Genomic DNA, 16,851 nt, shown 5'->3' on the forward strand with positions numbered 1-16,851 from the left:
GTCAAATTGCAAAAAATCTGCATAATTAAATCAGAATACTTTGATCAGTATTAGAAAATATCAGTAACTAATTATCTTACCGTTTTCTCTGCTTCCATGTCTTTAAGATGTTGACCAATCACATTTTTTATTAATTTCAATGTTTCACTTTTGTCGCTTATCTGGGCAACCTGATCTTGAAGATTATGGAGCAGAAACATCAATTTACTATATTCTTCTTCATTCTGATGGCACTTGTCAGACACAAAGGCCATTTGCTTTTCCAGCTCACTTAGGTAAGCAGAATCAAAGATGCTTATGGTATCCTAAGGTATAAAGAGGTTTTCATTTTTGTTTAACATATAAAAATCGTGACATTTATTTACATTACCTGTGTATTGAGTAGTTATTGCAAAATATTGAAGGCTTGGGAGTTAAGAAGTCTTGAAAGATATTAAAGTTCTTCCTTACTTTTGGAGGTTGAACAGAGTTAATAGAATCATCCTGCCGTTCATGAACATGGTCACGTATTCCCTGCAGCCTATCATGTCTTGTCCAGTTCAATGAAGGTAATAATGAAATGAAGTCATTAAACCCCCAGAACCATATACCTAGATTCAAAAGTAAAAAGGATGTTATAAAAAATTCTCCCTTACAACTGCTTATGGCTTTCTTACTTAAGGACACAAGCTACCTGAACTTCACAAGATGGATGTCGCACAACAGACACTACTCCAGTCTAAATTATCAGCTTTAAAATTGTTAAGTCAAGCACTCAAGAATATTAGGGAACATCCACCAGTAGCACTCACACAGTTGGAAGGCAGGCAGCTCGCACTTCTGTGTCATGATAGAACTTTAACCTCGTACTACTGCTTCCCTGGGACCTAGATGCCATTTACTGATGAAAACTGCCCATGCTAACTAAAGGCAGATATAAATATTACTTTTTACATCAACAGAAAATATCTTGCCTCCTACCCAACTTACTACATACCACATTGCGTAACACTGCATACAAGTTGGAGGAAACTCAGGCTCCCATGGAAACAACAGAGCATTTTGCAAAAATTACACCTATTCTTGCAGTATCTTAGTGAGAAGAAGCAGTATTTTCTACACAGGGTAACTTCTTCCTTTCTTATTCTCCCTAGCAGAGAGGAGTTTGAATCCTCACTGTAAAATTGACAAACTTTCTCTTTGGCCAAAAGCACCTATGCCTAATTTAGGATGTGCAAAGACAGGAACCTGCTTTTCAGAAATAGCCCAGCACTTCCAGTCAGTATTTTGAGTTCCTTGAATTCAAACAGAATAGACAGCTTGCCTGAAATATTGACACATAACCTGCCTAAATAGCAGTATTTTAAGCAACTCAAGCATGTTCTAGAGCAAAGGGAATCTTAGGATGAGCTGGTCAGAGAACTTAACCACACTTTCATAGAGGTGGGCAAGAACCAAAGCAGTCAGCATGCAGCCTACTCCTTATGACTCCATTGCTGGTCCTACTTGGGGAGATCAAGAAAAAAAGGACTTCAGTGCACCTACTTGCTCGCCCACCCTCTCTCTCTAAAGAGATCTAGGAAATTAAATCAAGGGTATTCCTTTCATGGCAAGGGGAAAGCTCACTGGCTTGCTGGTATTTGGAAAGCTAGAACTGCTGCCCTGTTCACAAACAAATTGCTTTGCTTTGCTTTTGTATCTTCTTTGTGAACCAAAAGTTCCACTAAAAACGCTATTTTGGAATAGTAAGCATAGATCACTTTGTACTATAACTAAACAATTCACATACCCAGGAGAAACAAGAGTGGGATAAGGAGCAGGAACAGCTTGTAGGCCTTTGGCGGGCATCTAGAGAAATGGAGAAGAAAGTTTACAAGAAAGAATACCTTTATCACATTTAATTGTTTTATACTAGAACTGGGTAAATAATTTGCTGACAAAACAGGTTTTCTTCAGTGGATATATACCTTCCAAGAAGAAACACCTTGAGCAAAGATGTGAGGGTAGCAAGTTGATACCATGCGGTTCTAAGCAGCCTGAATATGCCAGAAGCTGCAATCCCTGGAAGACAAAAAGTGGCAGTGTAAACTGTAATTACTGTGGCACATGTTCACAGAAACCACCTAGAAGGTCATGCAACTGTGGTCAAGAACACTTTGCACAGCAGAGAACTGCACGACTGCAGGCAACACAGGCAGCTTATTAACATCTGCATATCGCAAGTCTGACAGCATTATACCATCAGATGCTCAACAAAAGCAACAGCCATGCAAAAAGACAAAATGTTCATTTGTTTTAACAATGCACTCTTGCTGGAAATTCAGCATTATATCTGAATCCAAGTTACCACATGCTGAAGACCTTCAGCATGTTTCAAGAAACATACAGATCAGCAGTACCAGTTTTTGTTGAGAATGCCAAGAGAGGAAGTTACAACCAAACCAAACACCCCATTATTCTTGACACCCCATATTCTGTGCTATTCAGACACTCGTTTCCTCACACACTCATTCCCTCATGAAACAGTCTGGTTAGCCTCCCATTATGCCTGTGAACAGAAAGAGACCTCTCATTAAGCATAATTTGGTCAACAGAAAAAACCAAAATACGTTCATTGCTGGGTACGAAAGCTACAGCCTAAGCACAGTGGAATTAGCGTAAGCCACACACTGATGCCTAGCTTGTCTAAAGGGACAGGCAATGGGCACACAAACAGATAAAGGACAGTAACCTGGAGAAAGAATGGCCAGCCAAAGTAGAGACAACACCTTCTGAGACACAAGCCATCCCGTTGCTCCCATCGTTCGCAACCCGTGAAGCATAAAGTAACCTAGATTATAACAAATTCATGCCACATGGTAACATACAGAAATGAGCTTACAGTTCTTTCGCAGTACATGCAGTAACAAAGACCCAGTCCCCTGCCCATTACACATTCTGCATCATTCTAATCCACACCTTTCAGTAATCTACAAACTTGGTTCTTCAGTCTTTAAAAGCAAAGCAAGCTGCTAATAAATATGAAGCCAAGTAAAACCAAGACAATTCAGAAACAATTCTCAAGCACAGAGATGAACAATCAACAGCAGCTGTGCAGTTAAATACCACTTTTCCAAAACCAGCATAGTTTACATTTTGTAGCATGTTTAACTAACAATGCCATGCTAAGTGTGACAGAGAATGCAAAACCAAAAAAAGACTGCCATAAAAAGGAGTTTGAAGCACATCATTACTTTGAAAGCATCTTATTTGTTCTGAATTCTACATCAAATTCATTATCTAGGTTCACATGTAGAAGAGGGAATAAGCACAAATTTTAAATCCCAGTGAATTAAACAGTGATGTCTAAGAAATATTAATAATAGAAAATAATCCCTACTAGAAGTTATGGGCAGTCTACTCCAAGTGAATGTTCCCAAGTATCTTCAGCATGTCAGTTTTGATTCTCTTATAGAGCAAAACTGACAACAAAAAAACTACTCCAAAAACTAGAAGGGAATGCTTTAACTTTTAGCCCACCGAAGCCAACAACTACTATATGCAGGATTAGGACTGTTTGTTCTACAGACCAAACTACATAGGACACATTTAGAAAATAATCCTACATTTTTAGATCAGCAGATACGTCTGGGTTAATCTGAGGGATTATAGATATACCAACCCAATATTTTGCAAAGCATTTAGGTGACTGAAGTGTCTCATATCATTTTCCTTTGCTGAACAAAGAACACTCAATAGATCCTTGATGCCTCTGTCATTCAAGCTAGGGAACGCTCATCTCACAGGGAAGATTCTATCCCTATAGAAGATTCCTGTAAAAATTGACTATCACTAGAACAAAAATAAGATGTTAAAACCCCTTTATTCAAATAATCTGTATACCAAAACCTCTACCTTACTTTCATTTTAAGGCAGCTTTTCAACCTGTTGAGCAGAGACTTCCCCATAGAGCATTAAATTCACAATCTGATTTGTTCTCTCTAACATACAAGGTGCATGCTGTCCTTCCACCTTGTTTTTACTAACAGGCAAGCAGTCTGCCAAGCTTCTATAAAAGCCAGTATAAGAGCAAGAAGTCAGTCAGGAAAGGTGTTAAGTAAGTTAATTTTCTAGATAGTTTACATTTCTACTTTGATAAAAGGTAGGAAAAAAACCCAACCCAACCAATACATATGATTAGTATTGTGAGATTGTGTTGCAAAATAAAAGCAAAATAAAAAAGGTCCAAGTCAACCTGCATAAGAAAAGGTGTGCCAAATGGTCCTTGCTACCCTTTCAGCCCATGAGGACTGCATGTGGTCTGTGATGTGTGTTTCAAGGTTTTTCTTCCCCTTACAGTCATCACCTGTTGGTTGTGGTAAGAGCCAGTTAATGGGACAAAGCCAGGATCAAATGAAGATTGTTACAAGGTAAGTCAAAACAAGTCTATTTCACATTATCCGTTATCAAATTAAAAGCCACTAAAGTAAATTTCAGTGGCATAAAGCTTGCTTGGGGAAATACTACAGTACACCAGGTAATCGCCATTCTCCCCCCATCATCTGAGTTGCAAACCAAACATTTACTTTGTAGTTTCCATAGAGTAATGGGGCATCTGATATTATTATAGCAACAACCTGCCTTTTAGCCCAAGGCTAAAAGACAACATCAAGCATGCTTACATATTGATTCCTGAGTTACACCAAGATGTCTATCTTCTCTGTAAGACCCCTTCACATTCATGCTTCCACAGTAGTCCGAGTGAGCTGCAACACATTCAAAAAGCATACGTGGAATGTAATTCTCAAGTTCGAAGCGTTTCATATATGGGGATGTTAGCTAATCTGGCTTAGTTCACAATTAAAGCCAGGTTACTCACAGAAGACCTGAAAAACGATCAAGGAAGAAGACTACTCTGTGCAATCTTAATTTTTCTTCTGTAAGTATCAGGGGGCCTTTTGGTCCAAAAAAAAAAAATCTTTCTGCTTCTTTTCAGATAGCAAAGTTAGTAAAAAAACAAAACCAAAACTGAAAGACAAGTAAAACCTCATCAAATCTTGAGTCCCTATTCCCATCATTCTTTCAAATGGGCCAACCACCACATCTTTGTGTTGGTTTTACCAGAGATCTTACAAGACCGAGAAGAGAGCATTAGCAAGTTATAAGGCACTGAAGCAAAGAGAACAGTTTTAATCAAACAGAAAAATCGGTTACCTCCTGCCTATGGCAATTTAACTTCACTTGTAGATTGTGTATTACAGAAGAGAAAGCACCAAAGAATATTTTTAGGGAAAACAGGACTTGCTTTAGAGTAGCAGAGGGATGATGGTAATTTTAGTTCTGCAAGACAGATCTAATCAAGCTTGGAGCGCACAGTGGGCTTAAGGGTAACAAGACAGTCCAAACCTAAAGACACTGAAAAGTTTGGATTTGACGCTATCACACCAAGCAGTTTAAAACCAACTTGAGTTTCTCAATTTAAACATTTCCTTCTACCACTTCCAAGTAAAAACCAAACATGTGCATCTTAACTGTAACGGATCTCCCATACGTGAATCCCGATACTTCCAGAGCAGAAAGCAAGCATGAGAAGAGTAGCACAACTGAGATAGTTATATAGTAATTTAAAAAGGGAAAAAGACAGGAGCCAGCCAAAAGACTATAGAAAAAGAATATCAGAGTGCCAGAGATGAAGTCTGTAAGAAAAGAAGCCAAAACACACTGTGGCTGTGTGCAGAGACCAAGGAAGGACAACTGAAAAGGTACCTCTGAATTCATAACCCAGCTTCAGCAAAACCATTTGAAATAGTTGCACCAACAGTGATGCAAAAGACGCTGCAATATGTTTGACCAATCGGAGAATCTTACTCATGTAGAAATAGGTTCCTCCTACTGAAAAAAAACCAAAAACAAACCAGTGTGAATACAAATTATTCACCTCCGTTAAGATGATGTACTTCCATTCTCTGGTGACCATCAGCTTGTGGAAGAATGAGGATCAAACATGGAAAGTCTGTTTAGCCAGGTATATGAAACTTGAGGAAGTGTGGTTTGAGAAGTCTGGATGGTACTAGATACTACAGCAAAGCTTTTGCAAGAGCTTCACATCCAAAGGAAAACCCTTTCAAGACAGGATGTATGGCTTCAGCAAGAATAGCTTTTCTTAGTGAGAATTAAGAACTCTAAATAGCAATGAATTTCTTGCTTACAGAACTCAGGATTTTTCAATGTTGTGAGCTGTAGATCCTGATTTTATAGGTCAAAGCTCCAAAGAGACAAACTACATTCTTATTTTGGATTTTAAAAGGCGAGGACCTTCTTCCTTCTCCTCAGCCTTTATACTGAAGTACAGTGGTCTGCCTCAAGTGCTAAAGACAAAGACATCTCCTTCAGAGCCACAGGAACAAAGCTGCAGTCCACATTTGTACTGCTGGTACTTTAGCTGCTTTCCCATAATCAGCCCCACTGCAAATAAATCTGACATGACTATGTGCCCCTTTTTCTGCTTCAATTTCCTTCCCAATCCCAGTATTAACCAAACTGCTGGGTTAAAGTTCAAAGGAATGCACAAATAGGAGCTCCTTGTAAAATTTTCCGACATCAATGCAAACTCAGGAGCACAGAAAACACTTCATACAGTATCACTTCAAGCAGTTTATTATGCCAAGCCATAAAAATTCTTGCCTGTACTATGCATTAACCAAAAAGAAATACTTGCATCAAAGCATTTAAAGAACACCTGATAGTTCAAGCAAACAAATTTCTTGCTACTAAAAATATACTTCAAGAATCCCAAAATTGGCTCCTTTTTAATTCAAGGCCATTCAAGAAAATTTTGTGGTAAATGAGGACTACCACAAGTGACAAACAAGAAATTCAAGTTGCTGTGTAAGAGGCAGGCAGACACAGTAAAGACACTGAGGACAACCATACACAGAATGGAGATTGTCTTGGAAAGGCAGAACCTTATGTACAGCAGATTCATTTGTTTTCAAGCTGTAGGAATGGAGTCACCAGGAAGTGTATTTTTCAAGCAGTTGAGGTTTAGCTTCTAGAAACACTCTAGTAAGCTACAAGGTTAAATGAGGATATATATAAAAAAAAAAAGCAGAAGGCAGGAAGGTGTATCTCTGAGAGCTCCTCGAAAGCAGAAGCACTGCAAAGTAACAATTTTGCTCAGTCTTGAAAATTTTACATCATATAACAAATAACAAAAAAAAGAAATGCGCCTACACAGGAAAAATTTTATCTGAAAACTCTGACTAAAAAATTCATAGACAGACATGTATAGATCTGATTCCAAATGAGGAGACTCTGGTGATCAGTGCTGGCTGGAACTGCCCATTGTGTTCCAAATCATTGTAGAAATAAAACTCGGTAAGATACCACAGCATTTTCCTTTTGAAATTTAATGCATTCAGAAACATTGAAAAAAATCTGATATTCATGTATAAGAAGGTGACAAGTACATAAAGTTTCAACTGATGTAGATAAAACATATCCAGACAAAACACAAGAGAAGGTAACTTACCAGATGTATGTTTCTGGCTCCTATCCCTAGAGTAAATTCTTGAAGATGGCACACGAGAAGCTGAGTGTGCTGTAAGAACTTCCTTCCGTTCAGAAAGCATGCTGCACTCATTGCAAGTATAGCCATTAATCACTGTGGTCTGCATTTCTGATGTTGCTATATCGCCATGTCCCTGAAGCAGTGTAGTACCACTACCTAACAAACCAAGAGTAAGACATTCAGTGCATCAACATCAGCACTGCCGTCTCTGGTTACAATTAAATAGAATTCAAGTAGAAAGAAAAGTGTAGTTACCTTTAGGGTCACCTTCATCATCAAGACCTTCAAAAGAAAAAAGAAATTGGTCCCAAATATGAAGAAATCCCATCATCAACTACAATAACTGCCATGAAGTCAAATTAAAAGTGCCGCTAATTTTAAGACTGCAAAGAAAAGCCACTTTGTAATTAGCATTTAACGTATTTTGCTGTCCACCACATGACCAGATCCATATATTCAGACATTAACATAGGAGGGTAACAGTGAAAAGCATTCTACAACGGAAAAGGCAGACAAAACAATATGAATGATAACTACACCTTTTCTTAGGTTATGTGACTTTAAACAAGCTAATTACAAGCTTATGCCGTTTCTGTTGCTTGGTAAACTGCTTTCATACTACTGTATTTTAAGGTCCTGTTTTAAGAGCAAGCTAATCTAAAGTTTAGAATGTGTTTTAAGATTGAAATTTTCAGACTCTGGGAAGGTCACAAGTGTACTGAGTAGTGTCCTGGGTTCAGCTGTAACAGTTACTTTTCTCTTTCCCGGCAGCTGGTGCAGTGCTGTGTTTCAGCTTCAACAACATTTTAGTTGTTGCTAAGTAATGCTTACCCCAATCAAGGACTTTTCAATCCCTTAACCTCTGCCAGTGAGGAGGGGCACAAGAAGCTGGGAGGAAGCAGAGACAGGACACCTGACCAAAAGTAGGCAAAGGGGTATTCCGTACCACAGCATGTCATACCTAGTATATAAACTGGGGAGAGTTACCCGGAAGGTAAGTTCACTGTTCAGGTCAGGCTGGGTATCGGGCAGTGGTTAGCGAGCAATTGCATTGTACATCACTTGTGTTTATTGGTTTTTTCCTTTCGCCTTTCAGTTTTATAGTCTCTCCCCTTGTTATTATCCTTATCATTATTATTATTAGCAGTAGTATATTGTACTTACTAAGCTGCTCTTATCTCAACCTGTGGGGTTTACATTCTTTCAATTCTCCTCCTCATTCTGCCTGGAGGAGGGGGCAACAGAGAAGTGAGCAAGCGGCTGTGTGGTGCTGTTACTGGCTGGGCTTAAACCATAACAACTAGAAACAAATAGTCTGAACTGGGAGATACAGTAAGTTGCTGGTCTTCTATAGGACACTTTACATAAAAGAATTCTTTATGTAGCCAGCTTGCATATATTCCTCTTCAATTAAGAAAGTAGGTTCCAGGAAAGTATACTTATATATACTTGCAAAACCAAATGAGCCAGCCACACAAAAACCCTCTTAGGAGACCCCCCAGTGACTCTAATTTAAAGCTTTCAGACTGACATATACTAAGTTGAAACACGTTTCTGCCTAAAAGCAAATGAGAAAATACTTCCCCTTTGGCTTTTCAGAGACAAGTTACATGTTACCATTCTTTAATGACAGCATTTCATGCGCATTTGAAGAAAGTAGTGGTAAGAGATAATCACATCTGTACAATCTATGGTACTGCATCACAAAATTGCCTATGTTGGCCTGGCATATTAACTTGCCTGGCAAGGTATCCTGATGTCAATTGTGCCTATAAATCAAGTTTACACACTGGACTGTGAATTTCCAGTAGGCATCTTAGCAAGCAGACACCTACTGCAAAAGTCTAAACACATGCACACATTTGGGGGTAGGATGAAAAAATGGGTGTGGAAAAGAGGGAAGATGCGAACATATGCTTATGCATACTAAACCATAATCAGTTTTCACAGTTGGATACAAGCAATAGCAGTCAATTGCCTACCCCAGAAATGATCAACTTTTGTCTGCTCTTGAATTGAAGATTCTTCCAATACAGTGGATACCATTAATGTATCACTGCCATGGCTATTGAAGCTGCTTTGGCTTAATGCAGAAGAGCTTGAGAGATTTTTCCTTGGTGCGAATCTTTCGCTGCCAGACTGTTTATTCACACTTCTGCGTTCCTTCACCACCCTAGGAAACAAAGCAAAGACAAATAAGATGTGGCAGTAAAGACGCAACTTTCTGTGAGTCTCACAGAAATAAGAAAACAGTCAAGGTATTTCAACACTGATGTGACAAATCAGGTTTAGAAGAAAAATCTTTCCCTTCAGGCATCTGTACTTTTACCACGACTTCACTGCAGACCACATACTAAGTATTTTCTAGAGAATGGCAGTAAACACTGAGAAAAACAGAATAGGTAACCTATGTCTGTACGGTTGCGTCCCAACAGGAAGTCTCAGGACTCCAACCAATAAATTAACCCATCATGATAAAAAATGCTTACTTGGAAGGCTTCTCTCTGAAAGACATGTTGCCAGCAGAGTAAGAGCTGTCATGGAGGCCACGGTTTCGTGCGTCACCTGATTCATTAAGTGCTGTAGAAGCTAACCGTAAACTACGTCGTGACATTCTTGGAGAATCAAATACTGGATCTATTTGGTTTTCTGTCTCAAAGTCCAAAGCATCTGAAGAATAACTTGAACTGCCAAGTAAGAACAGTAAGAAAAGTAAGAGAGAATTCCCTTAGTAACAAACATGCCTTCAAGCTAATCCACATTTCCATTAAAAGCAGTTTATTTGGAGTTACAGAAGAATTCTCACAACATATACCACACAACCCAAGTAATTTAGAAGTACATAGATATTCAAGATCATCTTTAGCAATTCACATTACACGTTCTACAACTGAAAGGAAATCACAGTTAGAAAGAAACAACCATCATGAAAACCATGTTTAAAGTTTAGCCTGAGCATGCATTTGTTACACAGCCTAGTTCTTTGGGGACCAATTTGAGAGAGGAAGCCACACACGACACGCCTAGCAGCAAATTAAAAACCATGATACACTCTAAGCTGCAAAATAAATACTCCTTTTTAGTCAAAGTTTACTTTTTATTTCATTTGCCAATCCCCTGTTTTGAGAACCAAAGATATACACACAACACTACTCCAAAACTCCCATCTCCCAACAAGCAGGAACTTCCCCCTCTTTAAGAAACTTAAGACTTCCCTACTTGAGCTATGTTAGGTTAAATACCATTACTTTTAGAAAAAGTAGTTTCACAAGGTTTATTAATTTAATGCAAATAATTAAAAATATTTAACTCTGAACAAATAATTTTAAAAAAAATGGAGTATTTCATCAATTTTACTTTACAGAGCAAGTTTACATGTAGAGAAGATTCAAATTATTACCTCAGGAACTCTACTCCACACTTTTACACATGATTCTTTCAGAACCTCCACGACCACTTACAATGAAAACAAAGCAGCAACACAAGGCAAACACAGATTAAACAAAGGAGTCAGCAAGAAGTACATATACTAAAATGGAAGTTTAGCCTAAAGCAGAATAGTCACACTTAAAATCAAGGGAAAAATCAAGTTAGAAAACAGAGATGAGGTGGTTGGCAGTAGGACACCAGGTTCTAGACCCCCTCAGCACTGTGACCCACAGTAACCAAATTCTAAGTGTTCTAGGCCAGCTTTCTTGCAGAGTCTGTCCCTTCCTGGACCACGGGGACATACAGAACTGTAACAGCTGTTCCTCAGTATTCCTAGGGGGTTTGGTTTCTTCTTCATTTGTTTTTTCTGGGTTTTTTTTTTTTTAGAGCTGAGCAAGGTATTAATAACAATAGCAGCTCCTTCACCCCAAAACCAAACAAAAACAGGCAAGCAAATTACATCTGAATGACTCTACTATGCAATCTTTATTTAAAATGGAAGCTTTCCCTTTAAAAATACATGTAAACAGCTACTATATCCTGTATTTGAGGAAAAACAATTTATTGGAAATAATTTTCTTCATTAAAGTGCCCAGAATCTTACCAAGTAATGAATTGGTGTGTATTGTTACTACTTTGGCATACAAATAAGTTAACATCAGAAGGCCTAGCAGCTGCCCTTACAGCAGCAATTGAATTCTGACAAGGGAGGTGCTTCTGAAGTGAGTTTCTTGATTGCTGCATAATGCAAAGTAAAACACACAATGGGACAGTGCCAGAGCACATGAACTGCATTTCTTTTGACCAAAAAACCCAACCTAACCCATACAACGCACTGCAGGAAAATACAGTTGCTCCAGCAGCAAATGGGCAGACCAGGACCAAACCAGAGCTTGTCCAACATAATTTTGTCAATCACCCAGAGGTGCACAGATCTGATGGCAGGTCCTTGGCACTACCTGCTTGACCTTACTGGTCTGCCTTGCCAGCGCTGCCACATGCAGTGCAACCCATGCAGGGCACTAAGACAAACCCAACATACATTACTATATACAGTATGTTTATTAATCCTTGCTTACATTTGGGTGGAAGGGAGAGAAGAAGTAAGGCAGAAACCTCCTTAAGAGTTTACTACAGAGTCTTTCCCTAAACAGCTGGTTCAGAGCTCAGTTTTGCTATTTACACTTGCCACTATGCATTTGCTTTTCCTTATCTCCACCTAGTGTTTCTCACAGATACTCAATTCACAAGAACACAAAGTCCACAGGACAAGCTGACAGCTGTGACCAGCCTCAATTTGTTTCTATTTGTGAATGTGTGCTGTTGTTCAGTATCTCAGGGAGCCCTTCCATCAGTTTGGGTTGAACACATACCTTGGAGTTGGGCTCTACCAGTCTTTAAAAAAAAAAAATTAAAAAACCACGGGATCATCTCCTCTTAAAACAAGAAGAGACCTTCTCTCTTACTTAACGCAGGATAATCATTCTCTTCACACTGAAAGTGAATTATCTGTCCCAGGGTGGCAGGACACTACCTAGAAGTCTCCAAATCTGCCATCTCACTTTCCACAGTTTGGAAAGCAGCCTTTTTCTACTACAGAAAAGATACAATAAACAAACCAATCAACCAACCCAAAACAAAACCCTGCCTTTCCTTTCATAAGACATAAATTAACCTGTACATTAAGGGTACTCCTATCCATATGTATGGCTAACCAAAAAAAACATTGTAAAGATGTGATGCCATCAGCCTACACTCCTAGATAACCTACACAGACAGTGCAGACTCTGGTTCCTTCCCACACACGCTGCTCCCATGGCTACTGGCAGATGTGCTGACTGGATCAAGCCTTGCATTTCCAGCTCCTTAGCTATTAACTTGACACCTCCTTCACACAAGCTTCTACAGAATAAGAATGTCCTAGACTTCAGTGAATTAATTTTCAAGTTTTAGAAGTTGAATGAGAACAAGGTCAGCCAATTTTAGCACAGCTATAGCTTTGTCTGGAGGACTTTGTCATTTCTAAGGATATGAAAAGGGCAGTACTGTACTTCATTATCCAAGATAATAATAGATAAATGAAACATACCTAGAGAACTGCGTCTAAATAGACACCTTCCAACACGAATGCAGGCACACAATAAATATGTGAACATTTACATGCTTTCTGATCATGGCATTACTTTCATTAACTGATCAAGGACACTACCTTGAGCTGCTGAGCTACTGCAACAATAGCCACTGAACACATCAAAAAACATCCCTTCCCCCCCTAAAAAAAAAACAAAGGATTTTATTCATTTTGCAGAAAGTTACACCCTGATTTAATGCTCTGACCCAGAAAAAAACAATCAAACCAAATTCTTGCCAATTCAATCTGCAGTTCTGAAGAAAAAAGAAGTGTTAAGGTACCCAAATTGACCAAACCCACACAATTCAAGGATGACAGTGACTAAAAGGAAAGATCACCCTAAAGGAGGGGTGTAAATTATACGTTGACAAGTGGGTGAAATTCACAAGGCTGACTGGCATTTTGAAGAGGATAAAGTTTATTTGGCTGTATCAGTTTAATGCTTAGCTGATTTGAGCTGGAGGAGGAAAAACACAAAGCAGCAGCACTACAAACAGCTATGAACAGACCGTAAGCCAAACAAATATTAATATAAATCGTATTAATAGGCCATAACCATGTCTGGTAATAGCTTTGTGGCATCTAACTTCACTGTACTTCTTTCTGCAGCACTACATGCACAAGCCCATTGCTTTAACAAAAAACTTACAAACACAACAACGAAGCAGAAAATCAGATGCCAATTTAACAGCTTGTTTTAAGATATGCTCATAGAGACATAAAAATCACTGTCTAAACAATCTGAAGATTCAAAAGTCTGCCTTCATTGCTCACAATAGGGAAAGTTATCCTCTGCAGAAGAGTGAATGTATTTCAGCCAATCACCAAGGTACACTTCAACAGAGAGCTATCTAAAAACACACAGTAATATAATAGTGAATCTGCCGGCTGATAAAAGGCATATAAGTCATCTTTTCTCAGAATTAGTAAACCCATTTGTTTTTAACCAACATTTTACCAATGTTCTATAAATTCAGGAAGAGTTGCTATATAATTGATACAATGTAGAACACATCCCATTTTGCAACACTATTGACATCAGGCTATAGCTAAAAAGGCAAAACAAAACCCACCATGGTCCCCCTCAAAAATAACGATGCCACAATTTTAAGAGCCCACAACAGCAAGAATAAGTTTGCAACCTCTTAATTCTACAGCTTTGCCTACTTCTGTTTTACTGGCAAATAGCCAAGAATTCTTCAGTCTAAATATTGTATTTTAATGCACATTAAGTAAATAATTATTTACATGCACAGAATAGAAAAGCAAACTTACACTACATCCTAACGAACAATTTATTTAACTTGAAACAAAACCTCAGGCTCACTGACACATACTTGCTTCAAATACACCTACTAACTCAACAGGAAAAGGAAGGTAGATTCAATCAGATGCCACAATCTACTCTATTAATAGTAAAGAAAATCAAATGGGCATCACAACGTTTTGAATACATAATACCAACACATGCAAACACACTACTACTGTTCTTAGAAAACTGAAAATATTTAATAAAAAGTCTAAAATGGTCTATTTAAAAGATATAAGAACCACCAATCTTTAAAAAACAGATTTTACATTCACACAAGCAGTTTTGCTAAAAAAACCCCAACAAACCAAAAACCACCCAACAAAGCAAACAATAAAAAAAAGTAATCAATATTCAACTTCCAGCCAAGTTTCACAATGGCAGAAATGCGTGTGTCTCAGTTTTGAAGCGAAAATAGTGCCAAGTAGCAGAAGAAAACACACACAAAAGTTACAAGACACGCCAGAAAGCATCTAAGAGTTTTGATGATGTATTTATAGAAATAAACCAGCAATTGTAACTAGGCGGAGACTAGTTATTCATAGCAACTAATAAACACTGAGTCATTATGTTAGTCACTGTCCTGTCAGTTCTACATGTATTCTTTCCTCCAGTTAGGACATAGTAGTTATTTTCAAAACAGACTAGATGAAGCATGATTCTCCAAAGAAGTCAGCTACTTACCATGAAAGCTGAACTCTCGGGAATTAACAACAATGAGAGAACATGCAGTTTCTCTACAAGAAGAAAAGAATTCTCACCTGAGCGCATATGTATAGCCAGTGTTCTCTGGCAGACACTGGGGAGGAGTATACGTGTGTAGACGTGAAAAGTCCATGTTGACTGTTTTCAAATCATACTGTAAAAGGTGGAAAAAAAAGGTAATGCAATGACTTAGAAGTACATAAAGCCAATGTAAGAGCCCTTGCACTGTTCAGCCTGTGTTTGGAAGTACTGAAATAAAGCAGCTACTGTTACCAGAAATATGGAGCACTCAGCATTTCAGCAGTATTGCTGCTGGGGCTGGAGATCCCTTCTCAGTACTGCACGAAGCTCGGTGTATTTCTGAGCACAGTTTTCTTTACGATGTTGTCTTCTGCAATTTCCAAGTTCTCGGGAACATTACCGTAATATAAGCCAAGCTCATATCACCACTGTCCTACAGTGCTTCCATAGGAACTGAGTCATGCAGCACCCAAAAAAACTAAGCCTGAAAACTAAAAGCCCCATGTAGCCAGGCTTTCACAGATCTCTTTGCAATGACTTTTGCTTTGAAAGCAAAGCATGGGCTGTGCTGTGCACCAAAGCCTAGCACAGAAGAAACCTGAGAAAGGTTTTATATAGAGTCAAATCATTTTACTCTACTACCTTTGAACATCATCCACTAAGCAGCAAGGGACTCCCCTTCATTTCACATCAACCTGTAATGTTTTCTATGGGTTAATCTATTCCTGTCACAAACCCCACACCGAATATACGTCCCAGCAGAAGAGCCAACTGCAAAGTGACTCCCATGGTTACAATGAGGCACTTTTTCCAGAGTGCCATCCAATTCTAAAAGAAAAAAATTTCCAAATCCAAGAACAACACAACAAAACCACACAACCAACACTTGTAAAATTTCCCCGGGAGCTTTTGGAAGGTATTTTTATATATATAGGCTTCAGGAAGAAAGCACAGAAATGTAGTCCGCCCAAGAAATCTGCAGAGCTGCATGAGTGACTACTTGTGGCATTATGTACAATTTGACTTTCAAGTATTAAACACTTGTCAAAAAACGTGGAGTCCTTCTCAGTTTTATTAGCCACAGGAAAAGGTTTGCTTTTCTAGGAAAGATTCTTTGATAGTAGGTTAACAAGTAGGGATTTGGCTATGCTGCACTGGCATGTTTAGCAAAACGGAGTCCCAGCTATTTTTAGGTTATCTGTGGCTCCTGTTTAAGCAGCAGCAAACGATATTTTACACAACTGTGATGATACACCTACACTAAGGTAATAATATCCAGCTACACTTTAATTTTATAATAAAAACATCAACAAGTATCTCATTTTGGAGATGCACTTTACTATGCTGAAATAAAGACCTTTCATTTTATAGCTATGTACACATCGGAAATAAAGACAAAAAACAGAGTCAGAGGTACAGATAGGGGCAGCTCAAAAAGAAATCTCTCCATGTAACACGAAAATGCTCTTAGTCCACCCGCAGCCTCTGAATCCTGACGTTGGGAAGGTAGGATGTTATTTCCATTACTACTGAAAAGAGAGTCTCCTTCTTGTTTTTAAAAATCGAAACATACAGGCCTAATCATTGTAGCTTTGCACCTCCCATGCATTTGTGGGGTTAGTGAAAAATAAGGTCTCACTTCTGCTAGTTTTATCTTTTTTTATTTTAGCATTACAGAAATTTATTTAGCAGTAGAAAAAGCATCTCCATTAAGTGATCTTTCTCTAT

At 38.5% G+C, this 16,851-nt stretch overlaps 1 protein-coding gene across 9 annotated transcripts in view; it reads right to left on the bottom strand.

Moving 5' to 3' along the window:
• SUN1 (Sad1 and UNC84 domain containing 1) overlaps window positions 1–16,851 on the bottom strand; it is a 34,433-nt gene that overhangs the window by 7,702 nt on the left and 9,880 nt on the right. For 6 of the 9 annotated variants that reach the window (XM_080620035.1, XM_080620037.1, XM_080620040.1 and 3 more), the window contains 13 exons: window positions 15,159–15,256; window positions 10,018–10,215; window positions 9,511–9,701; window positions 7,784–7,810; window positions 7,490–7,684; window positions 5,725–5,850; window positions 4,641–4,724; window positions 4,214–4,324; window positions 2,711–2,809; window positions 1,947–2,040; window positions 1,769–1,827; window positions 451–590; window positions 81–305 (listed from right to left, as the gene is read on the bottom strand). In XM_080620035.1, the coding sequence (XP_080476161.1) occupies window positions 81–305; window positions 451–590; window positions 1,769–1,827; window positions 1,947–2,040; window positions 2,711–2,809; window positions 4,214–4,324; window positions 4,641–4,724; window positions 5,725–5,850; window positions 7,490–7,684; window positions 7,784–7,810; window positions 9,511–9,701; window positions 10,018–10,215; window positions 15,159–15,235 (1,626 nt within the window). In that variant the 5' untranslated portion in view covers window positions 15,236–15,256. The remainder of the gene's footprint in view (window positions 1–80; window positions 306–450; window positions 591–1,768; window positions 1,828–1,946; window positions 2,041–2,710; window positions 2,810–4,213; window positions 4,325–4,640; window positions 4,725–5,724; window positions 5,851–7,489; window positions 7,685–7,783; window positions 7,811–9,510; window positions 9,702–10,017; window positions 10,216–15,158; window positions 15,257–16,851) is intronic. The other 3 variants (XM_080620041.1, XM_080620042.1, XM_080620043.1) reach the window with 3 other exon arrangements.

The sequence above is a fragment of the Psittacula echo genome (assembly GCF_963264785.1).
Source record: "Psittacula echo genome assembly, chromosome: 5".
In the NCBI taxonomy this organism is placed as follows: Eukaryota; Metazoa; Chordata; class Aves; order Psittaciformes; family Psittacidae; genus Psittacula; species Psittacula echo.